Below are 27,324 nucleotides of genomic sequence, written 5' to 3'. Positions count from 1 at the left end.
TGCCAAAGTTTGTCCTTAATTATATTAATTACCTAATTATAGCTTAGTATTTGATAAGTAATAATCTTTATACTTTAATCATGAATGTCAAGATTGGTTATTTATATATTTTAAAAAACTGGCTTATAAAAATAAAATATGTTGGGAAGCTTGTGTAGTGTGTACTATTCTTCCTAGCCATCAATTTTCAGCACCCTTTTTTCTGACCTTTCTTTTATAGGTGCAGCAGGTGGGTTACACAAAGAATAATCCTTCATCTCCCTTAAATTTACCCAGCCAATTTATGATGATCAAGATACAATCTCCTATATTTACTATACCAATCTGCCTTGATGGTCCGCCTTTATTCATCGACAAGTGAAAACAACATGGGCTTGCCAGTTTCAATTAAAATTGGACTGGCCTGCTAATATCTTTTAGATTACTCCCCAGATATAACTTTAAAGAAGTTATTATAAGTTAAGCTATTAACAGTTTCTCTGCAACTAAGAAAGTTCCCCTGCTCTTCTTAGGCAGTAGAATAGCCGTACCTTCTACGAAGGCTCTTTGTTTCTCCCCGCACTAACAGTGTTAGTTCGGTGGCTAGTTGGGTTTTCTTCAAGGGAATAGGGAAACACTTTTTTCTCCTCTAAATTTTCTACTGCCTAGAAAAAATTTAAGATAATGGAGGAATTATCTCAGAGTTGGATGAAATTATCATTATCAGAGAGAGAAGGACCGGGATGTCAATTAGAAGAAGACTTCATCTCAAACGAACATGTCATTGCAGCAAAGTTTCTCACAAAAAGGGCTCTTAACACTGAGGCCATTGCAAAAACGTTTACTCCACTATGGCGTTCAAGAAATGGTTTCAAGATTAAAAATTTGGGAGACCATGTGGTTTTGTTCATTTTTGAAAGCGAAATTGAAGTAGAGAAAGTCCTCAATGCCGAACCATGGTGTTTTGATAAGCACTTGGTAATAATGCAAAAATACGATAAGAGCATGTCCTTGGAAGAATTGAAATTTGAGAAGACCCGCTTTTGGGTTCAAGTCCATGGACTTCCCTATAAGTTTATGAACATTAAGGCGGCAGAGAAAATCTGTGAAGTTGTTGGTCAAGTGATTCATTCTAATGATCCAACTGAAACGAAGGGAAGTAATTTCATGAGAATCCGTGTGGAGATGGACATCTCACTACCTCTTTGTCGGGGTAGAGTGGTGTCTATGGAGAATGGTAAGAAATCCTGGGTAACTTTCAAATACGAGCGCCTTCCCAACATTTGTTATTGGTGTGGTAGAATGAATCACACAGATCGTGATTGTGGAATTTGGTTGGATAGCAAAGGTAGCTTAGAAGAAACACAAAAGCAATTCGGGCCATCACTACGTGCTTCACCCTTTTTCCCGTCCAAACGGAATGTGGTGGCTGTCCCCGGTTTTTTCAGTCAAAAACGAGCAGCCCAAAACGTGCAGCCAACAGAAGCCAGGCCAAAGGAAAGAGGCGAACCAACTACTACTCCACGAGTCAGGGAGGAGCCCACGGTGGTGCAAATTCCGGATCCTACGGATAAGGAATTGAATGCTCAATTAAGGGAGAAAACCGAAAATATTAATGTCTCTCAATTGTCAGAAAACGGTAAGAGGGATATTAACACTCCAGACCCCATTAATTTCCCACAATTCTCGGTCCAATTGAATTCAGCAATAATAGGGATTAATGATCCCGAAATATCTGGTGCCATGAAGTCAGTAACCACAACGACAACATCTGGAGTTAATTCAAATTATGGTCCGAAAAAGTCCACCAATAGCATTCAAGGAGGAGAGGCGGCCCATGCTAAACCTAATGCTAATAATTCTATCTCAAACCCTATGTCACGTGAGGAGTTTGAAGTGGCTAGGGTAACAAAAAAACCAGGCACGTGGACACGGCTAGGCAGGGGGCAGATCACGCAGCAACCAATTCAGGATGGATTTTCAGGTCTAGGCAAACGAATCTTCTCAGCTACTGATAATAATTCTGATTTACCATGCAGTAAAAAACAGGTTTTGAAGAATGACGAAGAGATCTCTATTCAAATGGTGGAGGCTGGTGCTCAGCCCCGCCAGGAACAATGAGTTGCCTAGTGTGGAACTGTCGTGGGCTTGGGAACCTACGTACAGAGAAGGAGCTTGGTGTTTTAGTCCAGGCAAAAGATCCCTCTATCATGTTTTTAGCCGAGACATGGTCAGATGAAGCAAGGCTAAAAGATATTAAACGGAAATTGGAGTTTGATCAGGTGTTTGTTGTGACTCGAGAAAATAAGGGAGGAGGTTTGGCGTTGTTTTGGAAAAATACTATTGATGTTACAGTGGAGACATTCTCAAAAAACCATATTGATTCAATTATTAACAAAGGAAAGGAGGGTGCATGGAGGTTTACAGGTTTTTATGGGGAACCAATAACACATTTGAGGCATGAAGCTTGGGCGAAGTTAAGATTGTTAAACTCTCGTTTTAACCTTCCTTGGCTTTGTGCAGGAGATTTTAACGAGCTTTTAAGGAGTAATGAAAAACATGGAGGAAGTATGAGATCACAATCCCAAATGCAGCTTTTCCGAGATGTTGTAGACGAGTGTGGGTTTCTTGATCTCGGTTTTGTAGGACCTCAATTTACATGGAGTAAGCATTATGCAGCGGGACACTCAGTGTGGGAAAGACTTGATCGGGGATTAGCCACTTATGAGTGGCTCACAAAATTTGCAGGGGCACAAGTTCATCATCTTCATTCAGATTCATCTGATCACCGCCCACTTTTGATCACCCTCACAGAATTGGAGGTAGTTCGTAAGAAGAAAATTTTCAGATTTGAGGAGATGTGGCTGTCCGACAAGGGTTGCTCTGATACAATTGAAGCCGTATGGCTATCCAATGAGTCCGATCATTCCAACAATCAGATCCTTGGAAAAATTGAGAAATGTGGAGTCGAACTCACAAAGTGGAGCCGTGAGAAGTTTGGTAGTGTTAGGAATGAGTTGGAAAAAAAGAGAAGACAATTAGTTGAGGCGGAAAAAATTGCAATGGAGTCGGGATTGAACAGTAGAGTGAGGGAATTGAAGAGTGAAATTGAAATTCTCTTGGATAGAGAGAACCGAATGTGGCTGCAACGTTCCAAAATTCAATGGGCAGTACAAGGAGACCGTAACACACGGTTTTTTCATAGTAAAGCAACCAACAGGTACCGGAAAAATTTCATTCATAAGCTTAGGAATCCTAATGGGCAATGGAGTGCAAATAGTGAGGAAGTAGCAGATATCATCATCCAATATTACAAAGATCTCTTCACTTCAGTTAATCCCATGTTTCCTGAAGAAGTTTTGATGACTATTGAAACTCAAGTTAGTGCACAAATGAATGAGAAGCTATCAGCTGATTTCAAGGCTTGGGAAGTACATGAAGCAGTGAAACAGATGGCCCCTCTTAAGGCACCAGGCCCGGATGGAATGCCCCCACTCTTTTTCCAACACTTTTGGCCTTTGGTTGGTGATGAGGTAACAACCACTATCCTACAATTCCTTAATACAGCCATGTTCCCTTGTCATTTGAATCATACTTTTATCTCCCTAATCCCCAAAGTAAAAAACCCGGAATTAGTTTCTGAATTTAGACCTATAAGCCTTTGTAATGTGTTGTATAAGATTTTTTCTAAAGTATTGGCTAATAGGTTGAAGAAAATTCTGCCCAATCTCATAACAGAACATCAAAGTGCCTTTACAAAGAGTCGCCTTATTTCTGATAATATTTTGGTTGCTTTTGAGAGTCTTCATAGCATGCAGAATCACAAGTCCAAAAAAGATGGATATATGGCAATTAAGTTAGACATGAGTAAGGCGTATGACAGAGTGGAATGGTCTTTCTTGGAAGCAGTTATGAGGCGAATGGGGTTTACAGAAAGGTGGATCCAGTTGATGATGGTGGGAGTAAAAACTGTATCCTATTCTGTATTGGTGAATGGTGAGCCCAAAGGAATGATCAAGCCAACCCGAGGAATTAGGCAAGGAGACCCTCTCTCTCCTTTCCTATTCTTGTTGTGCACTGAGGGTTTGCATGGTCTATTTTCACAAGCAGCTGGGCAAGGAGAAATTCATGGATACTCACTCTGCAAAAATGGTCCCAAACTAACCCATCTTTTCTTTGCAGATGACAGTTTGTTATTTTGCAGATCTAATCCTCAGGAATGTGACAAAGTTTTGGAACTCTTGGATACCTATAGCAAATACTCGGGGCAGCACATCAACAAAAGCAAAACCACCATTTTCTTTAGCAAATCAACTAAGCTAGAGAGAAAGCAATACTTCAAAATTGCTCTAGGAGTTCCAGAAATTAGAAGCTATGAAAAGTATTTGGGATTGCCATCTTTGATAGGGAGAAGGAAGAAAGCAAGTTTTGAATATATCAAGGAGAGAGTTTGGAAAAAACTTCAAGGATGGGGGGAAAAATTGTTATCTCAAGCTGGGAGGGAAGTGCTCATAAAAGCCGTTGTTCAAGCCATTCCCACCTATACCATGTCTTGCTTCAAACTTCCGGTGGGATTATGCAATGAAATTGAGGGTCTTATTAGAAAATTTTGGTGGGGCCAAAGAGGAGATAGACGCAAGATCCATTGGGTAAAGTGGAGCACTATGTGTAAATCGAAAAAGGAGGGGGGTATGGGCTTCAAAGACTTGGCTTTGTTCAATGATGCTCTCCTAGCAAAACAGGCTTGGCGGCTCCTTCACAACGAAAACTCACTTTTCTACCGGGTTTTCAAAGCTAAGTTCTTCCCAAATTGCTCTATATTGGAAGCCTCGGATTCAGCCAAAGGGTCCTATGCTTGGCGCAGCATATTGAAAGGCAGGGAAGTGTTGAAAAAAGGAGGGAGATGGAGAGTGGGAAATGGCAAGGACATCAGCATTTGGAGTGATGCTTGGCTGCCATCTATCTCTACACCAAGGGTGAGTAATCCGATGGGGATTGACTTTCCAGAAATTAAGGTTAATTCCTTGATTAATGCCCAAACACAAAACTGGGATGAGGATTTGCTGCATGCTTTATTCAAGCCAGAAGAGGTCCAACTCATTCGGGGCATCTCACTTGGTGACGTTTCAGCTAGAGACAAAATGGTATGGCCTCATACACAATCTGGAATCTACACGGTTAAGTCAGGTTATCATTTACTTTCAAAGGAGAAGGAGAATTCAGACCCTCTTAATACAAATCCTGCCCCACCACAGAAGCTTTGGAAGATCATTTGGAGCCTCTCGGTACCACCAAAAGTCCGAAACTTTTTGTGGAGGGCTGCAAGAAATGCCATCCCAGTTAAAACCAACTTGGTCAAACGGCAGGTGCTTCAGGAAGAGGTCTGTGATCACTGCAAAACACATACTGAGGACGTGCTTCATGCCTTGTGGTTGTGCCCCTGTTTGAACGAAGTCTGGGAATCGGATATGCGTTGGAACTTCAGGAACACAGGACATTGGGATGACTTCCAAAAACTTATAATGCATGTTCATGAGGCCGGGCTTGACTTGGAATTGTTTGCCACGGTGGTTTGGATGTTATGGCATCGAAGAAACCAAATTAGAGTTAGCAGTAACTCAGCAACTCCGCTCAGTCATATAGCTGCCGGTGCTCGACAGCAGTTGCAAGATTACAGTCGGGTGCAACCAGCGAAGACAGCTACTGAGATGACAAATCGCCACACAGCAATGAACTGGTCTCCCCCACGAAGCCCATTCCTGAAGATTAACTATGACGGAGCAGTGTTTCGAGATTCAAGCAGTGCAGGTTTGGGAGTTGTGGTCCGTGACAGCGTGGGAGAGGTTCTTGCCTCACTAGCAGAGAACATTCCTCTTCCTCAGACAGTGGCAGACGTGGAGGCAGCAACTGCAAGAAGAGCCATCATGTTTGCTAGGGAGCTCAACCTTAGTACGGTAATCTTAGAGGGTGATTCGGAGATCATCAACAAAGCAATTCAAGCGGAGGAGCAGTCCCTAGCCTCCTATGGTAACCTCATTGAGGAGATAAAATTGCATGCAGAATCTTTTCTCAGTTTTAGAATTTCTCATGTTAGAAGAAATAGGAATTCTGTAGCACATAGCCTTGCTAGACATGCTAGACATGTTAGCGGTTTAGTAGTTTGGATGGAGGAGGTTCCATCCCACATTTTACCTGTACTCTTAGCCGACGCCGGCTAACCTTACATATTAATAATAGTCGATTCAATTTGTTTCTCAAAAAAAGAAAAAAGAAGTTATTATAACATTGCAGGGTACAAGAAAACAATATGAACTTCCAGGATTAGAGGTAACCCTCCAAGAAATTTGCAGTGTAAGATTCTTCGGGATTTTATCCAGAAGAATAACAAGAATAGACTATGATATATTCAAATCTATATTTCAATCCAATTAACATGTGGCTGTACCTCCATCCAAAGACAAGCTTAAGCCTACCAATAGATATCATATATTTGAATTGAGCAGCTCGCTGACCTTCAATGGCAGAACAATTGCTTGAGACCAGTTAGAAAAATTGTTCATCGTAAAAGTACAAGAACTCAATGCTGTAATAAATCATTGATTACCATCTAAATAGTAAGGTCAAAAGAACGTCCTAGTAAACTACAGGGATAAAAAGTTCTTTTGACTCATTCAACTTAACTGCTACGTACAGAGTCCCTCTTATAGCAACTACAATGGATACAAGGCTTCTTCCTATTCCCACAAACGCCACCTCTGTTTCTATACTTCCTTTCCTTCTTGATCTCTCAAAACTGAAGCAAAATTGCCAGTACCATCTTCACTTTAACTTTTTCTGTTGACACATTTTATGCATTCATCCTACATATATTGATCCGCTTGATGCCTTAATTGGACATATCCTTTAGTTAATTCCAAGTTTAGCTGTGGTAATGTGTTCTCCAAACTTGAACTTCCATAGTGTGTTAAACTCACAAAAATCATGCATATGGCTGGCAAAGCAGTAAAGTACTTATGGATTCAAATAAGACTCCCAACCATCCTTTTCCAGCTTCTCTGCTTTTCTCAAGACATCATTTCTTGTGTCTTCTTGATACTGGCTCATTCTGCAAAGCATATTATTCCAGAATCAGCTCATGCAAGACTTATCACCCAAAGTCCTTTTTTTTCTTGGTTTCATACCCAACACAATTTTGTATTACTTCCAGAGGGAAAAGAGAAAAAAACCCACCTTGCCAATAGGTCAGCATTGCGAATCCCCATAATTTGGGGGTGATTAGATTTTACACCTTGAAATTTCAAAATTTAGATTTTATCCCTTGAAGTTTGGTGATGTTTGGATTTTATACCTTAACGTTTCAAAATTTAGATTTTACCCCTTATATTTTAGAAGTGTTTGGATTTTACTCCCTAAAGTTTTAGGGTGTTTGGATTTTATACCCTAAAGTTTCAAAATTTTGGGGTGTAAAATCCAAACAATCCTAAACTTTAGCGGGTAAAAACCAAGTTTTAAAACGTTGTAGTGTAAAATCCAAACACCCCAAACTTCAAGGGATAAAATCTAAATTCTAAAATTTCAGGGTATAAAATCCAATCACTCCGAAATATTAGAAGTGTAATTTGCAATTTATCCAAGAAATAATATTTAAATGAAATTGTGTTCAGAGTATAAAATCTGATGTGGGTGAAAAGAAGTAGTTAGCAAAAAGAGGAAAAGTAGGTTTTTATCCTAAAATATGAAGTAAATTGATGGAAGCTGCTACCAGTTTTCTAATACCATGAAAATAGAAAGTATTGATGTATGTGTTTGAGAGAGAGAGAGAGAGAGAGAGAGAAGTTTTTCACCATTTATTAGTTGTGCACGCATTCAAATCTCCCCCAATTTTGGTATGATTAATTTACCTCCCTTTACTTTCTTTTTTTTTTTTTTTTTTTAACCTTTGCTGTAGGTTTGAACTCTGAATTTTATTCTTTGAATCTTAACCTTTTTTTTTTTAATAATTTATATATATATAAATATATATATATATATATATATATATATATCTCTTGAATCTTGAGTACTTGGGGGAAAAATTTACATATTACCTCGGGCTCTCACAAAGGAAGTAGGCCCCATACATGGGACCTACCATGAGGCCCATCCCATTTGTGAGAGACCAGAGCAAGAGCATTAAGTTTTGCCCCGACTTTGTGTATGCTGTGCTGGTGGTAGGGACTTTTTGAGGGAAAATGGGCTGTCTTTAATACAAGAAAGTAAGATCCTAGGGACAACTTTGATGGTTCTAAGCATTCCCTGTTGTTTGAGTTGCTCCACGTCTGATTTCATAACATGTTCTTGCCACGAAGGGGTTCTTCTACCATGGAAGACAAATGATATTTTGAAAACCCAAAATTAGTTAAACTTGGAAGGGCTATTTGTGTTAGTTCATTGATGTTATTTTATCTTTTAAACAAATTCCTTTAATTTACTCAATATCTATTCACACCTTATGGTTAAAGTGTACGTATTGAAGTTGTTCATGGCTTTTTCGTCCAATCGGATAATCACTGACCATGGGTAAATATTTGTGAGTTGAGACCCCCTAGATTCTGGACCGTGGTTTAAAGTTGCATGCTAGCTTGGAAATCATCACTAATATTAAGACTTCCTATTCTTTACGAGTTGTACAACTCCGTCATTTGTTTGAATGTTTTGATTTGGGGGAGGAGAAGGTTAGAGCAATATATTATACAATAGGCAAGTTGCAATGATATTTTACAGTGAATTGCAAGGAAAAGACATATTTTCGTACTGGAATTAGTAGATGATGCGCAACAAAATATTCTTGTTCAACATGATAGCAAAGTTATTAATAACCTCAAAAAATGTTATTTTCACTTCCAATTTAAAACTGTCCCATTGAAGAAAAAATAATTTGCCATGATGTGTAGTAGAAGGGATTGTGCATGGATCAGATTGGACGGATTGAGATTTAAAATTTTAACCAAATTGCCGTTGGTAGGTTGGAGTGGAGTGGACAAGTTAGCAGATCAAGAGTTTTTTTATTTTTTATTTCTTATTTATTTTTTTTTATTTTTTTATTTTTTTTAAGTTTTAGTAATATCCCTATTCAAAGCATTCAGCAAAATAAATAAAATTGAAGCAATAAGAATTAATTACGTGTAAAGCCTTTTCTGTAAAATGTGAAGCACTCTTTATCTCTTTCATGTGTAACTAAAATGTGAAGCAAATATGGATGACAAATTCAGCCAAATTGTTATCAAAATCCAACGATAAGCAGCACTTAATCACACACAAAAAAGAAATGTTTAAAAAAAATGGTTCGGCTTACTTCTAGTTAAATTTTTAATAAGACATCTCCTTTACTTTATAACAAACAGCTGAGATTAAAAGTAAAGCTACGTTATTTTTCTTTTGTGAAAAAAACGCACTGACATAAGGATAACACAAATTGCAATAAGCTTGAGATCTATCTTCGTCAATATCTTTATTTTTCTTCTTCAAATAAACTCAAAAAGAAGTCCAAAAGGATCCACATCCTTTCTTCGTTCTATTCTCTTTTTTTTAATCAAATGGTATGGTAAGCATAATTCCAAAGGCCAAATCTCAGTCTCAAAAGAAAAGAGAAAGAAAGAAGGCTTTGGTTTCTAAATTATCAGTCCACGCTATTCCCTTGGATTGAAATAAAAATGGAACACCTGTTAAAACTCTGTATGTGATTACATCTATGAATATATTTTTTTATTCTTGAGTTCCTGTGAAGAAGTAGAAGAAATTGACGAAAACATCTCTCTCTTTTTTTTCGATTCTTTAATTCAAATCAATTCCCTTGATTTCACGGCAAAGAGTGAAATCTTCACATCATGTAGCCTAGTCACTAAGAGACTCTGTCCAAGTAGGAAAAAGCATGGTAAAGAAGAAACCTTCTCTTCATAGAGGAAAAGATCTCAAGTTTGGCAAATGATTTCAGGGGTAGTTAGAGGCTTGGACTTGAAGAGGCCCTTCATTATCTTGGTAGCCAACACTGAACTCTGAAGGAACCATTGCCTTGTTGCTTCAGAAGTCTGCCTTTTCTTTTTAAAATGACACGTACTTCTTTTTAATCTCAGCCATTTGTTAAGTTTATTAAAAGCAAAGGAGATGTCCTGTTAAAAATTAGGTAGATGTAAGCCGAAACCAAAAAAATATATATATATATATATATATTTCCAATCCTTTGTGTTGTAATAACATTTTTTTTAGAGATAGTTTAAACCTAAGATATTTGCTCTTGATAATTGTCTTTTATTATCGGATCAAGATATCAATTGAATTTTTAGTATAGACAGAAGATCTAATCTCAAATATCTTATTTGATGACAAGTTCTTATGTTAAAACTTGAAACGGAAGATTGTAAAAGAGAAAGAGGAGATGTATCATTTGAGTAAAGATTTTGTTTATGACTTGGATTTTGTTTGATTTTGCAATAAATGAGAACATAATAAATAAATGAACAAAGCTTCCATGAAATTGATAATCTTTTTCTTTATGTTTGTTAAAAAAAGAAAAAGACCAAACTTGGCAAAGGAAGACCCTGAGCCACTGACCTTAGTGACCTATAAGTTCTTTGGCCCATTTTTTGCAAATTGAAAGAGTTTAAATGTTTAATACGGCAACCCATAGTTCATTTTTAAAATCTTTGCTAGGAGGATAACCTTCCATATAAGACTATACCATATATAAATAAAGATAAAAAGGGTAAAAAAGACATTGAACTCCTAATGTTATCATAAATTATGAACCAAACCTAGTACATTCAGTTTACCAAAAAAAAAAAACCTAGTACACTCGCACGTTAAAGTTTTTGCAAGATAATTTCATTACATTTAAAATGAAGAAATCAATAACTTGCCCATGCACGTCTTATCAAACCAACTTGGTCAAGCACATTTGCAGAAGCTTTATATATACGTAGATAGATGCCACCATTTGCATAAGAACCATTTATTGAAGCACTTGTTCAAAGTACGTAGTTAGAACTTACTTTGGCAAGAGAAAATGAAGGTTGAACTGGAAGTAATCTCCAATGAGAATATCAAACCATCTTCACCAACTCCCACCCATCTTCGCTATTATCAACTTTCCTTTCTCGACCAAACATTCCCCCCAATGTAGGTTCCATTTCTCTTCTTCTACACAGAGAATGATGCTTACTCTAAAATCAGCACTGATCCTACCAAATCGTTCTCTACTGTGCTCAAGCAATCATTGTCTGACGTCTTAACGCGTTACTACCCTTTAGCTGGCCGCGTTACTAAGTGAATTTACGAACAAGGATGGATCCGCCATTGCCTAGAAATTCTTTTGGAAATATCTTCCGACTTGCAACAGTCCTTCTGTCTAGTGAAGAGAGGAATGGCCTTGTGGGCAAAGTGAGAGCCGCGATAAGAAAAATTGACAATGAGTATGTGAAAAAATTACAAGACCACGCTCAACACTTGAATTTTCTCAGAGGCTAGTGGAAAAGTCATGAAAGAAGATATAGTTCCATTCAATTTCAGTAGTTGGTGCAAGTTCCCCATGTATGAAGTGGATTTTGGTTGGAGAAATCCCATGTGGATTGGTCTGGTTAGCTTGCCTTTCAAGAACGTAGTTATATTTATAGACACCAAAAGTGGGGATGGAATAGAGGCATGGGTTAACTTGAAAGAGGAAGACATGGATAAATTTGAAAGTGACACAGAGCTCCTTGCATATGCTTCCACCACAACCTTAAATGCTTAACATGTTAGTGTATAAGCACGCTGGATGCGTAGACTAAATGGCTGACACAGCAAAATTGTTTAGCAGTTTCTTCGTTAGTTTCCATCTTGAACTAAAATAAAGGAAGTCAAAAGCTCCCATGTGTTAAAAGTATTCCAATTATATCATCTTGTAATGTTATTTGTAATACATTGGTGAAACTACTAGAGTTTTAGTTTCTTCTTCGGGTCTTTGGGTTGGTATTTGTTTGACTATATAAAAATAAGTTTGCAATGTGATTTTGTATATGTGTGTAAGGGTAATAGTTATTATTTTGCTAAAACTGAAAAGTTATGGTTGAAAGTACTGTAGATAAAGGTAAAAGTTAGTTAAAATAGTACAGTGAAGTCCATGAATAATGCCAAAAGGTACAGTGTGTCTCATGAACAATAGCAAAAATAAGCGAAATAGTGAAATAATTTTAATTTTTAATCTCCACCCAAACATACACTAAGTATCATTCTCCAAATTTTAATATTTGTAAAAATGTTTATCAATTAACATCTTCTCAACTAACATACACTATATATATTTTCAATCCTTTATGTTGTAATAACATTTTTTTTTAGAGATAGTTTAAACCTAAGATATTTGCTCTTGATAATTGTCTTTTATTATCGGGTCAAGATATCAATTGAATTTTTAGTATAAACAGAAGATCTAATCTCAAATATCTTATTTGCTGACAAGTTCTTATATTGAAACTTAAAATGGAAGATTGTAAAAGAGAAAGAGGAGATGTATCATTTGAGTAAAGAGTTTGTTTATGACTTGGATTTTGTTTGATTTTGCTATAAATGAGAACATAATAAATAAATGAACAAAGCTTCCATGAAATTGATAATCTTTTTCTTTATGTTTGTTAAAAAAAGAAAAAGACAAAACTTGGCAAAGTAAGACCCTGAGCCACTGACCTTAGTGACCTATAAGTTCTTTGGTCCATTTTTTGCAAATTGAAAGAGTTTAAATGTTTAATACGGCAACCCATAGTTCATTTTTAAAATCTTTGCTAGGAGGATAACCTTCCATATAAGACTATACCATATATAAATAAAGATAAAAAGGGTAAAAAAGACATTGAACTCCTAATGTTATCATAAATTATGAACCAAACCTAGTACATTCAGTTTACCAAAAAAAAAAAAAACCTAGTACACTCGCACGTTAAAGTTTGTGCAAGATAATTTCATTACATTTAAAATGAAGAAGTCAATAACTTGCCCATGCACGTCTTATCAAACCAACTTGGTCAAGCACATTTGCAGAAGCTTTATATATACATAGATAGATGCCACCATTTGCATAAGAACCATTCATTGAAGCACTTGTTCAAAGTACGTAGTTAGAACTTACTTTGGCAGGAGAAAATGAAGGCTGAACTGGAAGTAATCTCCAATGAGAATATCAAACCATCTTCACCAACTCCCACCCATCTTCGCTATTATCAACTTTCCTTTCTCGACCAAACATTCCCCCCAATGTATGTTCCATTTCTCTTCTTCTACACAGAGAATGATGCTTACTCTAAAATCAGCACTGATCCTACCAAATCGTTCTCTACTGTGCTCAAGCAATCATTGTCTGACGTCTTAACGCGTTACTACCCTTTAGCTGGCCGCGTTACTAAGTGAATTTACGAACAAGGATGGATCCGCCATTGCCTAGAAATTCTTTTGGAAATATCTTCCGACTTGCAACAGTCCTTCTGTCTAGTGAAGAGAGGAATGGCCTTGTGGGCAAAGTGAGAGCCGCGATAAGAAAAATTGACAATGAGTATGTGAAAAAATTACAAGACCACGCTCAACACTTGAATTTTCTCAAAGAGGCTAGTGGAAAAGTCATGAAAGAAGATATAGTTCCATTCAATTTCAGTAGTTGGTGCAAGTTCCCCATGTATGAAGTGGATTTTGGTTGGGGAAATCCCATGTGGATTGGTCTGGTTAGCTTGCCTTTCAAGAACGTAGTTATATTTATAGACACCAAAAGTGCGGATGGAATAGAGGCATGGGTTAACTTGAAAGAGGAAGACATGGCTAAATTTGAAAGTGACACAGAGCTCCTTGCATATGCTTCCACCACAACCTTAAATGCTTAACATGTTAGTGTATAAGCATGCTGGATGCGTAGACTAAATGGCTGACACAGCAAAATTGTTTAGCAGTTTCTTCGTTAGTTTCCATCTTGAACCAAAATAAAGGAAGTCAAAAGCTTCCATGTGTTAAAAGTATTCCAATTATATCATCTTGTAATGTTATTTGTAATACATTGGTGAAACTACTAGAGTTTTAGTTTCTTCTTCGGGTCTTTGGGTTGGTATTTGTATGACTATATAAAAATAAGTTTGCAATGTGATTTTGTATATGTGTGTAAGGGTAATAGTAATTATTTTGCTAAAACTGAAAAGTTATTGTTGAAAGTACTGTAGATAAAGGTAAAAGTTAGTTAAAATAGTACAGTGAAGTCCATGAATAATGCCAAAAGGTACAGTGTGTCTCATGAACAGTAGCAAAAATAAGCGAAATAATGAATAATTTTAATTTTTAATCTCTACCCAAACATACACTAAGTATCATTCTCCTAATTTTAATATTTGTAAAAATGTTTATCAATTAACATCTTCTCAACTAAAGGAAAAGTCACCAATACCGATGATTTTATTGTGGCTATAGTACTTCTACTAGTCACCAATACCAACAATTTTAACATTTAGTTTTATTAGGAATCTAGTAAGATTTCTAAAAATGTGTAATTCTTATGTTTCTTTTATTTCTAATAAGAATATTAATGAATTATTTATTTTTCCAAGACTATTTTAGGATTTGTAAACACTATACGAGTCAAATTTTTATGTATTGACATATCCAAGTCAAAACAAATTTTACATGTATTTGAGTCTTAATTTTAAGTATGTTCAAAAACACATTCAAGTGGTATGAATTGAAGACATAAGATTGATCAAGAAAGCCTGTCAAAATTGAACTTCAATACCTATTGATACATGTTGATCTATCAAGCTATGGGAAAACTAAACAATAATTTATGTTTCAACCAACAATGACTTGGCTCTTCTTAAAATCCTTGCATTAGGGTTCCAGAACATAAAAAATAGATATTTATGGCCATCATCAAATACATAAAGAGACACACGCATACCTAGAGTGGCTACGAAGTTCTATGCAGCTAAGGTTTTGCACCAAGTTCACCAAGTTACTACCGGTTCATCAAAGCATAATTTGAAGAACATTGCAAATGCTACAAAAATCAACTAGTTGTTGTGGTATTAGTCACAAATAAGAGATCCATGCAAAAAATAAATCTTCTACAAGAAGTAGTCCAATTGGGGATTGGAACTGAGCTTTCTTATAGATTAGTAGGTTTTACTGTAACCACTAATCTTGTTAGTGGATTCTCTAGAGTGGTGACCTACAATTCACTCGGTGAGATTTTGCCTTCAATGGTTTTTCCCATTGTGATCAAATCACTATGTCAAATTTATTATTCATGGCATTTAACTAAGTTTCGTGATTTTCTTGTACCTTAATTTGGATTTGCATGTAATTTGTACTAATTAATCAACTTGGGTAATTGGTTAATTTAACTGGGGTCAATCTATAACCCTATATTTACTATTTTAAATTATGTTTATGATGAAATCAATGTAAGCTTTATATACTATATTACTCTAAGTTAACCCTAGTGTTAGTCTGCTTGTTATACAAGTATATGCCCTGCAATAAGTTTGGGTCTATTGAGTCATAATATCTCTAAGAATTTTATATTCTAATCTTACTAGTTTGAAATGAAACAATAACTTCTTTTTGCAATAATTCAGTAGTTACAATAACAAAGAAGGGGAATGGAAAATATTACTAAACTACAAGTTTCTTGAACACAAGAACGTCAACTTTGCAAGCTTGTCTTGTAGTTAAATTTGTAGCTCTATATATATACTCACCACCATTTGAATAAGAACCCTCCACAGAACCACTTATTCAAATTTTTGGAACTTTACACAGAGGAAATGAAGGTCTAGGTTGAAGTAATCTCCAAGGAGATTGTAAAACCATCTTCACAAACCCCTATCCATTATCTGTATTATTTTCTAAACCAAATACAGCCTCCCGTACAAGCTTCTTTCATCTTCTTCTACCCAAAAGTTCACCACCAATATTGCCAAATCAAGTCTGCTGAAGCAATCATTGTCCAACGCCTTAACATGTTATTACCCTTTGGCCCGGGACATCAAAGACAATCCTTCTGTTGATGAAGGTGGTTACCACTGTGAAGCTTTATGCAGCGAATTTTATGGTGCCCAGTGAACTTGGCACTTGGGGAAGAGTGGTATGGCATTGTGGGCAAGTTGAGAGATGCAATAAGAAAAACCAACTAGGATCAATTACAATATAAAGAGAGTAATTGTGTTTATAGACACAAAAAAGGGGGATGGGATGGAAGCGTAGATAAACTTGAAAGAGGAAGATATGGCCAAATTCAGAAGTGACAAAACGCTCATTGTCGCTAGAAATTAAACTTAATTATTTCACAATTTCTTCATTGGCTGCTGTCATTAGCTAAAATACTTAAAAAGGTTTTATGCAGAAATATGTTATGAAGCTAGGGAGGGCACAGTTGTAACAACCCTAGCTACGTGACAATAATAGTTGTATATTATTTACTACTTGAAATTCTGTGTAAAATGTATACTAGTACTATTTGCCATTTTATGTATAATTAAAATGAAAATAAATAAATATAACTTGAAATATAAACATTTTATAAATGAAATAATTATGAATTTATAATCATTTTAATATTCTTAATATTGTTTCTATCATGAAGGTTATAATGAAATAATATTACCATTGATAGATTAGTCAGTAGACACGTTCAACGTAAAGTTAGGGTATATATTAAAGACAAAATTTGACTACAAACTTAATTGTAATTTAAGATTATAACTTCACTTAGTATCTTTTTATTTAATATGAATTTTGACAAATCCACTATTAAATTATATTTTCTTCTCATCCTCAAAAAATAAAAAAATAAAAAAAAATTACATTTTCTTCTTATATCTTTTTTACTTGCAAAATTTCCAAAATAGAAAAAATTAATAACTATGTCATCAATCAATTGTTTACATTGCATGTTTTTGTAATCAAATTATTTATAAAAATAAACTTATAGATCATATAATAAATAATATCTGACTGGCACAAAATTTAATGTGTGCTAAAAGCGAGTTTAGCTTACCTCTAGTATTTTTTTAATTGGAATCTCATTTTGTTTTAATGAGAAACTGCTACATTAGCCATTAATTAAATAAAATATGGAGATTAAAACTTACTACCACTTACTCTTGTATATTTTAAACAAAATGAAATGTCCAGTTAAAAAAGTATTGAAGATAAACTAAACCCGTTAAAAGTCTAAAGAACGTACAATCTAATAGTTAGATTTTTTTTTTTTTTTTTTTTTTGAAGGGCTAATAGTTAGATTTTTAAAAAATGTAGTAATATTAATTTTCTTTTTTAAAGGAAGTTGTTGTCAAAGTTTGTCCTTATATTAATTACCTAATTATAACTTAGTATTTGATAAAAAATAATCGTTATTTTTTAAAGATTGGTTAACATTGCAGGGTACAAAAAAAAAAAAAAGTAACGGATTTTTTTGACAGCATTAGGAAGTATTAAGCATGGAAATGGTGTTAAAAGTTTTTAAAAATGATTTATTAACAAATGTCCTAAAAACACCCGCTCAATATGAACCCTAAATTAATTTCCAAAATCCATATTGGTTGAGAAGATAGGGGCAAAAAGTAAATTGGCATAGTATTTGTTTACCTGGCACACTTTCTTGTCTCATATATACTAACAATTTTCGGTTGCTTTCCAAGAGAGGAACAGAGGGAGGGAAAGAGGAGAGAGAAAGCAAGAGAGATAGAATTGTACCAGCAATTCCAAAGAGGTGCCACACCCAATGATTCTCTGAACAACGCCTATAATAGCTGAGGCTTTGTATCGTTCAGACTCAGACTCAGAGGGTCACCTCCTCATCATCTCTATTCTCATGATCCTCTTCTCTCTGTTTTTGTTCTTGGCTTCTCAATCAAGATTCAATCTCCTATATTTACTATACAAATCTCCCTTAAGCTTGATGGTCCGCCTTTATTCATTGACAAGTGAAAACAACATGGGCTTGCCAGTTTCAATTAAAATTGGGCTGGCCTGCTAATATCTTTTAAATTACTCCCCAGATATAACATTGCAGGGTACAAAAAAATTATATGAACTTCCAGGATTAGAGGTAACTCTCCAAGAAATTTGCAGTGTAAGATTCTCCGGGCTTTTATCCAGAAGAATAACAAGAATAGACTATGATATATTCAAATCTATATTTCAATCCAATTAACAAGTGGCTGTTCCTCCATCCAAAGACAATCTTAAGCTTACCAATAGATATCATAGATTTGAATTGAGCAGCTTGCTGACCTTCAATGGCAGAACAATTGCTTGGGACCAGTTAGAAAAATTGTTCATCGTAAATGTACAAGTACTCAATGCTGTAATAAATTATTGATTACCATCTAAATATTAAGGTCAAAAGAACATCCTTATGCAACTAAAGGGATAAAAAGTTCTTTTGACTCATTCAACTTAACTGCTACAGAGTCCCTCTTATAGCAACTACAATGGATACAAGTCTTCTTCCTATTCCAACAAACGCCACCTCTGTTTTCTATACTTCCTTTCCTTCTTGATCTCTCAAAACTGAAGCAAAATTGCCAGTACCATCTTCACTTTAACTTTTTCTGTTGACACATTTTTGCATTCATCCTACATAAATTGATCCGCTTGATGCCTTAATTGGACATATCCTTTAGTTAATTCCAAGTTTAGCTGTGGTAATGTGTTCTCCAAAATTGAACTTCCATAGTGTGTTAAACTCACAAAAATCATGCATATGGCTGGCAAAGCAGTTAAGTACTTATGGATTCAAATAAGACTCCCAACCATCCTTTTCCAGCTTCTCTGCTTTTCTCAAGACATCATTTCTTGTGTCTTCTTGATACTGGCTCATTCTGCAAAGGATATTATTCCAGAATCAGCTAATGCAACACTTATCACCTAACGTTCTTTTTTTCTTGGTTTCATACCCAACACAATTTTGTATTACTTCCAGAGAGGGAAGAGAGAAAAAACCCACCTTGCCAATAGGTAAGCATCGCGAATCCCCATAATCCTTACTGCGAGCAAACCTGCATTGGTAGCATTGTTTATTGCAACTGCAACACCCCTTGGCATCTAGTCTTTTGGCTAAATATTGTAAAATTAGAGTTTGTTGGCTTTATGTGTACTGCACAAAGTTTTTTAGCTAAATGAGGAGAGATGCAAATTTCAGTATTGGTATTGCCGAAATACAAGTCAAAGAAGAGAGAGAAACTGATAAATCTGATATAATTTTGGTATTTCAGTATTAATGTTACCAAAATTGAAGAAAAAGGAGGATAGAGAAACTGACAAAAATTCTTATCAATTTCGTCAATTGGATTGCTGAAATTCAGTTGTTATTTTGGTGGTTCTGTTAGTACTTTTCTTCATTAGTTTTCCGTTCTTTTGGTTTGTTTTTATTTAAAAAATAAATAAAATAAAATAAAGGATGAGCAACCAGGGGGATTCATACCCATGAGCAAGGATGCTGCTGCACGGCACGTTCAATGTTTAATTGTTTATGGAAACTACATTAATTTTTCCAAAATTTTGAAATTATGTTTTTTTGTTTATGTAGTCATCCATGTACCTGAATGATTAACTATAATATCTTTTTTTCTTTTCTTTTTTTAAATTAAGGTTACTGACTTTTAAATACTAATTTTTGTCATTGCAAGTAGCTCTTTGTTTATCGTAACAAACCAATAGAAAAAGGAAAAAGAATATTAATCATTTACAAAAACGATCAACCAAATTTGGCCAAAGAACTCAATGTGTGACATGGTAACATCTCTCTTTTCTTTTCTTTTTTTTAATTTCAACTCAATGGAATTGTTAGATTATTTCAATAGACCAAAATAACTCATAAAATTTAACACAAATATTTTGTAGTATAATTTATTTTACTTTTAATTCCCATTTAAAAAAAAAAAAAAAACTATGATTTTGATGTATTTCATTTTCTTTTTTTTTTATTATTTTTTTTTTTACATTTTAATTTTTAATTGGAGCAAGGGGAAAAACTTTGGTTAGTTTTTTATTAAAAGTATAGGATTCTTGATAATTTTATCTGTTGCAAAAGCTAATATGGGAGCAAGATTTAAGAAAATAAATTGTTGAAATATCTGTAAAACAAAAAGGTTCATAATTTTGAGGTAAAATTATAATTCAACCACGATGATGTCAAAATTAATTAATATTAACTAAATAAAATAATAATAATTTTGTAAAAACTAGTAACCTTAATTAAAAAATTATCAACAAAAATCTGAATATTTTACAAACATATTACATGACTTAAAAAAGAAGATAATATTGTCAATATTTTTAAATATAAGATAAATTTTATTATTTATTTATTTTATTTTAATAGTATATCATAAGAATTGGTTTAGTGATCAAAGTTGGGCGGTACAAGTCATAGTTGCATGATGTGTCTTGGGTTGTACAACATAATTTTTCCATGACTTTTTTTTTTTCCTTTTCTTTTGAAAATTCATATGACTTATTATAAATATATTTAAAAAATTGCTAATATAGTTCAAATTTTTGGAAAATAATATTTTATTTCAACAGTAGACTAATTACAATTAGAAAAATATAAATATATTAATTATGATTATAGTAAAAATTTAAAAATACATATTTTTTAATTTTATCGAGTTATGCTTGTGGGGCCCGAAATTTGAAGTCCCAGCCCACTTTGTGTTAAGGGCCCAAAGTCCAGGCCAAGGAGCCCTACTGCCGAGGACGCGCGATGAAAGCTCCTTGAAGGCCCAAGGATGTGGCTGAGGACAATCTCACACTCAACACCTCATAAAAACGCATGAAGAAAAAGATAAACTTAGTACAAGAGCAGTACGCGAGAGAAAGCTGCCAACACCATAATGTGAAGCCCGACACCTGACAAGCCCATACTCATACCATGCTATCCAGTTTTTCTCAACCACTCTGACGTATGGATTGATAAGACGAGTAACCACCCCGAAAAAGGAAAAACGGACACGTAGGTAAAGAACGGGAAGGAAATACTAGTATAAAAGGGAGAGAGAGCTGAGAAAAAGGGGGGAGACCCCATAAAAAAAGAAGAATGGCGAGGATGAGACGTTCCTCGGACTAAGTCCGAGGAGATAAACCGTTCAAACCACATCCGTGTAAGGCTTAGCTATACAGGCCAAATCCACCTTCGTATGGGCTTCCATGTAAATCATGAATAAACCGCCGTCTGACGACCAAGGTCCTGCTTTTCCAAACCCACTCTCTACAAATCACATTGTTCGGGCCCTTTACATACGAGCCCAACGTTATCCTTGGGCCGTTAAAAATCGTGTCCCTACAATGCTAATTGACACTTTTGATGTCTCTAAATATGCTCAATGTTTGAATTCCCATCCTCATTATCATAACTATCAATTTTTTGAAAGTACATAAAATATATATATATTTTTTTTTCTGAAAACTTGAACTATCTACTAGTTTTAGAAAAAATTATTTTAGTTTCCATATACATTGAATATGTTGTGCAACAGTTTCTTGGTTTGGTTTGCATCTCTCCTCATTTAGCTAAAAATCTTTGCACAATACACATAAAACCTATAAACACTGTTTGGTTGGGAGGATGGAAAAGTGGGAGGATAGAAAATTGTGGGAGGATGGAAAAGTGGAAGGATAGAAAAGATTTAGTTTTCTCTCATTTGTGTTTGGTTGGAAGGGTGGAAAAGTGGAGGGATAGAAAACTTTTTTGTTTAGTTGAGATAAAAAATGAGATGATGAAAAATGAAGTTGATATAAATTTACCATTATATCCTTACTAAATATATAAACAAAAAGTAACACATTTATTATTAAAAAAAAATTGTATGGACACTTTAATTTTTTTATTTATTTATAAAATAAGCAAATGCTAAAAGGATATTAAAAAAAAAAAAACAGATAAAAACAAACAAAAAGTACCAACGTCTACTGTGCAAAATTTTATCCACAAAAAAAAAAAAAAAAAATCAAACCAAAACCAACGTGAACGTACTGTGCAAACCTGCAGAGATTTATCCACGCCAAAAAAAAAAAAAAAAAAAAAAAAAAAAAAAAAAAAAAAACAACGCCGGAAAGACAAAAAGTTGGCATGGGATAGAGAAGGGCAATTTTGTCCAATACAGTCTTCTTCCTTTTCTCCCCCATTTTCTCTTCATTTTGGAGAGATTGAATTGTGGTGGGCCCAGAGAGAAAATAGCTGGGCCCCACCACTTTTCTCTCCCCCTCCCCCTCTCATCCAAACACCATTCCCACCCATTTTCTCTCCTATTTTCCACTCTTTTTTTTCCATCCTCCCTAAAATCCACCCATCCAAACATAGCCTAATTTTTACAATATTGAGCCAAAAGACCCCTTGGTATCTGCATAATCATCAAAGGAATAAATAAAAATTAGGATTTTGTGGTGATCAAATTTTCCTTGTACACTATCTGTGTACCAAGGAAACTGTTTCCTTTGCTGTATTTCTTATTTCTCCTTTTTCAATAAAGCTTTTTAATTACCGATCAAATACCAAAAAACAAAGTGCAATTAGAAATCAAATATGAACTTTTTTTTGAAGGGGAATCAAATATGAACTTGAGATAACGAATGAAGCACTATCTTTTCTGAGGCTCCAAAATTGGACAATATTTTAAGGCAATGAAACTCATTGTGCAAATCTCAACATGATTAAGCAAGCGTCCGCCTACTTCCACCATTCAGATCTTTTTTTTTTTTTTTTTTGATAGGTGCCGTTCAGATATTATTTAGTGCCATAGACATTCAGCACCAATTTTTTTTTTTTTTTTTTTTTTTGGCTCTATAGAAAATCGGCACCTATGATTTTTTTTTATTTAGTGCCATTGATATTCTTATATTCAGCACCCATGATTTATTTATTTATTTATTAATTTTTTGACTCCAGGCACCTATTAATTAAATTACTTCAAAAAATAAAAATAAAAAGAGATTTTCTTCACCTCATAAACATGGCTTCAAAATATCGCCTCCATCAACTTGCCTTAATTTCAGTAGTATTTGTGCCAAGGAATATATGTGGTAATTGTAAATAACATTAAAAGAATAATAGTAATTCTCTATGTAAGAAAACACATCCCAAAGAATTAAAATAGAATTTCTCTCATCAAATAAAGCAAACACATTAATTAATCAAGGATAAGCAACTATAAAAACCAGAAAAAGGGCATCCCTAAGACTCCAGAATTTCAGACATCCAATTTAAATGCCCTCGTTTTTCAGAACTAATATTGTATTCACAGGATACTGGATCTTTACAACACTAACCCATCACATAAATGTAATAATTTAGAAGTAAGAAAATAATTTTACCTGCACAATGGACAGGAGTGAATCAAGTCCATCCAATGCAGAAGCACGCACGGGAACACCAATAACAGGCAAGGGAGCGAGTGCGGCTACCATACCTGCAAGTCACAACAAAGCTCAATTAATTCCAGTGAGACATTAAAAGCAGCTGTGAAACAATATATGGAGCATAGTTCAGATAATCTGAAATAGATTATTTGGCAAGTGGGCTGCACCTCCAACACCAGCAATGATAATCTGAATGCCTCTCTCCAGGGCAGATGAGGACATAAGAAAACATAATTTCAGGGGTCCGGTGAGCTGAAACTATTTTCACCTTTATATTATAATTTGTTAAGGTAGAATTGAAATATACAAGAAAATAGAATTTAATGATCAATAACTCCTGAATTCCAAAATAGACCCTGTAGTTCATTAGAAGTCAACCTCATAAGGCACACCAAACATATTCAAAATCCTTGCAGCATCCTTCATAACAGGAAGATCTGAATCAGAACCCATAATGATCCCAACACGTGGTGTAACTGCATTCAGAATGGGAGCAACATAAACACAATTTGAGTGTAACGAACTTTCTAAATCAAAACTTAAGGCATGTAAACTTTAAACAAAAGGAAAACACTTGCAACTATCAATATAATAAGGGTATAGCTACATGAAAGATTGGGGATCCCCCACCCCACAAGAGAGTAAAAATCATAAATGAAGAGGCTGACAGCCGCAATATCTTGGTAAAAGGAGAATTAAATCAATTTTTTAAATGGAAATGATAAATTGTAATCTCCAAACGGTTTAGAATCCATGCCTCTTAAAAATAAAATCTTATGGTAATTTCCCTTCCTATACTGTCACTTTTCCATCCTAAGCCAAAGTAAAGACTTTTTTTTATGCAAAATATAAAAACCCAAAGCTCATAGCTCTAGTGCTGATTATTCTGGAAACTACCCCACGTAGTGTGGGTGTAACGTGTAGGAATATTTTTATGTAAGAAAACGTAAAACATTGAATAAATAAATTCAATTGAGGCAATCACTGACTTTAGGAAAGTATGCTCCAAAAAGGGATGTAAAGTTAACATCTAAATACTAAAGGTGAATGCTTCTCACGTAATTCTGCATCATTTAAGATTAGACCATGAAGAGAAAATAGACAATGTAAACACGGATATGACCCAGTTGTGGTAGGTTGACAGCTTGCCTAAATTTAGTCACTCTATTATTACGAATGAACTTATTCATATAAGTATAACAAGAGAGAGGAAAGAAATTCTAGCAGATAGCTAACTAATCTTAGGTTGAAAAGGGATTACTTGAAAAGGGATTACTTATAAGCATAGTCTAACAACAAAGAAACAGTCAAAATTAGCTCTAAAATGCTAGTTCCATTGTGTCCTTGTGTTACGAATGACAACAGGGGAATAAAGTAACCCCTAACATTTCTACACTTCCTATAACAGAAAAGTACTTGAACGAAAACCTAAGATTAAGGGAAGGTGGGCATCTAAAGTAGCACCAAAATCCACAAGGATCCACTTTTGTGATTTTATAAAACAGAATGCATTTCCTCAAAGGAAAAAAGCTTTCTGCACAAGGAAATGATTTCATTCAACTTCTTATTTTCTCATATTTTGCAAGAAAGCGGTCAAATAACCAAATGGCAAAGTCAAAGAAGCATACCTGAATTATTCAAATAGTTGAGGCTCTGGGTTGGCATTCCACTCCTTGTTGCTCAAGCATCTCCATGGTTGCAATATCAACATGCTCAATTTCTACCGTCAATACATCCCATCTATCTACCAAGAACATAGACATATTATTACCAAATTAGAACAAAAGCATATACTTACAAAAACTATTGACTATTAAAAAAAAAAAAAAAATATCATCAATCTCATAAAAATTGAACCTTTCCGCAAATTCACGAACTGTAGCACTATCATCAAAGCTTCAGAGCATATGATGATATGAAAGTGCACTTGCGGGGCATTTCTCAAGTGGATCCAAAACCATTACTTTAATAGCCATTTGTGAAGCTGCTTGACATAGCATATGACCCAGTTGCCCTCCTCCCAAAACGCCAACAATCACCTCAGATAGTCCATGTACAGGTACATCATCTTTGCCACAAGAACAAGTATTATGGTGGAAGGTTCCGTGTTAGATGAATTTTTAACTCCAAATTAAAATCCAATTAGTAATATTCACAAGTTCTTTCATATAAGTCCAAGCAGCGGCCAAGCAATCATGTAAGAAAGAAATGATACTTTTTTTTGGATGGACAAATTTTTTATTAACAAAGGAACACAGTACAACAAGCACACATCTAACCAAACCAACACAAATCAACCCGCAATAAACTATCTAAAACAACAACCAAAATCACTGTCACATCCCACTGATCAGAAGGCTTAATAATTACAGTGAGGAAACACCCATATACAACATATAGCCTTGCGAAGGATTGAGTTGCAGTAGCACCATTTGGCTTCCACCCTAGTTTGAACTTCCTACATATCCTACGCTATGGTCTTCTCTGTTCTAACAGAGTACCACAATGAATTAGAGAATTCCTTTCGGTGCCAAATATGATAAACAAGGCCTCAAAAGCTAATTTACAAATATGATAAACTAGTGAAAATATTGTACTCTCTCTCTCTCTCTTTCTAAATATAAGGTCTAATAGGAAAACTTCTCTATCCTATGATATTATTTTCACGATTAAAGGAAAAAATAGAGCATTTGCAAACCAAAAGGATTATAGCAAAGCAAACTTGACACGGCTTCTATAAAATCCTGGAATGGTCCTCGTCCACAATTAAAGTGTTCAAAGGAAAATTTGGTAAGAATATCTACAAAAATATGTGACAGATTAGCTAGTAACTCACTCATAAATTCTGTCTATCATTTTATGGGTAAGCACATAAAATTGTCAAAACTCTACAGTCTAGACAACCAAGCGTTGAATATATAGCCTTTCATGTCCTTCAACTTCCAATTCTATTGAAGAATAGGATTTCCCTGGATTTTCTCTGTGCAAACCCCCTGACCACCATTGAAAATTTTTCTGAGTTCTCAGCACAAAAAAAAAAAAAAACAAAAAGGCTTCTCCTTTAATCAAATCAATCTACTCATCCTCACCTCAGTTTCAATGATGTTTTTTTGAGGATTTCGCAAGGTATGGCGAACTCGTTACTTTAACAGCCGCTACCGTTAGCAATCATTTATCAAATATTTATGCATATTTTCATTAAGACATCTCTATGCACTGTGAAAGTATGTATGCCTCTTTTCTGTTTCCACTGCTTAATATAATACCAGTCCTGTTGTTATTGCTATGATTTAATACTTGAATGTTATGCCTCCTTTTTTTTGGATCTATAAAGCCATTGAAATGGAGGGATGGTATTGGTATCACTACAAAAGTTAGTTTCTGAACCTAATGTCATTGATCATAGTAAGGCTGCCCTTCACAGGTTTACTTTTTATGAACAATCTAGGTCGATAATGACAATAGGCACTTCTCTGAAAATTAATTACATCTATTGTTGACAAATTTTAACGTTTTCATTCTTGATTTCATCAAATTTTATAACCTATAAATTCCCTGAGTTTATATTATTATTAAGACTCAAGAACATGCGGCCTGGTTCTGCTGCTGTCCTTTGACCAAATTAGAATGACTTCTGTCATGGATCCAAGCTAAGTGTTTTGAACCTTATTTCTTTGTGAATTTTACAAATAAGCACAGGCTTTGGTTCTAAGTTCTAACTGTATTCGTCCAAATTTGAAGTGTGAAGCGAGAAGACATACGAAATCACATTGAATGAACCACTTTGGATGGTTCTAATTCTAATGTTTTTGCCAATGTCCACTCGTAAATGAAATTGTGTATTTACTATTTGTTGGATCATTTAAGCTGGTTTTTTCCTTATCAAAAAAGAAAAAAGAAAAAAGAAAAAAAAAAAAAAAGTAAGCTGGTTTCAGCGATAAC

General features: G+C 34.8%; 2 protein-coding genes across 2 annotated transcripts in view; one reads left to right on the top strand and one right to left on the bottom strand.

Annotated features, from left to right (window-relative positions):
- The first annotated feature begins 13,409 nt into the window (after nt 1-13,409).
- Nucleotides 13,410-13,859, top strand: LOC115980685 (stemmadenine O-acetyltransferase-like). Its single transcript, XM_031102913.1, has one exon. The coding sequence runs from the start codon at nt 13,410-13,412 to the stop codon at nt 13,857-13,859; it is 450 nt and encodes a 149-aa protein (XP_030958773.1).
- Nucleotides 13,860-18,287: 4,428 nt separating this feature from the next.
- LOC115980117 (phosphoribosylaminoimidazole carboxylase, chloroplastic) overlaps nt 18,288-27,324 on the bottom strand; it is a 45,435-nt gene continuing 36,398 nt past the window's right edge. Inside the window, exon 8 of the mRNA XM_031102393.1 lies at nt 18,288-18,845. Coding sequence (XP_030958253.1) covers nt 18,752-18,845 — 94 coding nt within the window. The 3' untranslated portion in view covers nt 18,288-18,751. The remainder of the gene's footprint in view (nt 18,846-27,324) is intronic.

This window comes from Quercus lobata, chromosome 3, assembly GCF_001633185.2.
Source record: "Quercus lobata isolate SW786 chromosome 3, ValleyOak3.0 Primary Assembly, whole genome shotgun sequence".
Lineage (NCBI taxonomy): Eukaryota > Viridiplantae > Streptophyta > Magnoliopsida > Fagales > Fagaceae > Quercus > Quercus lobata.
Note: the sequence above shows the minus strand (reverse complement) of the source record. Positions and strands in the feature narration are given on the sequence as shown.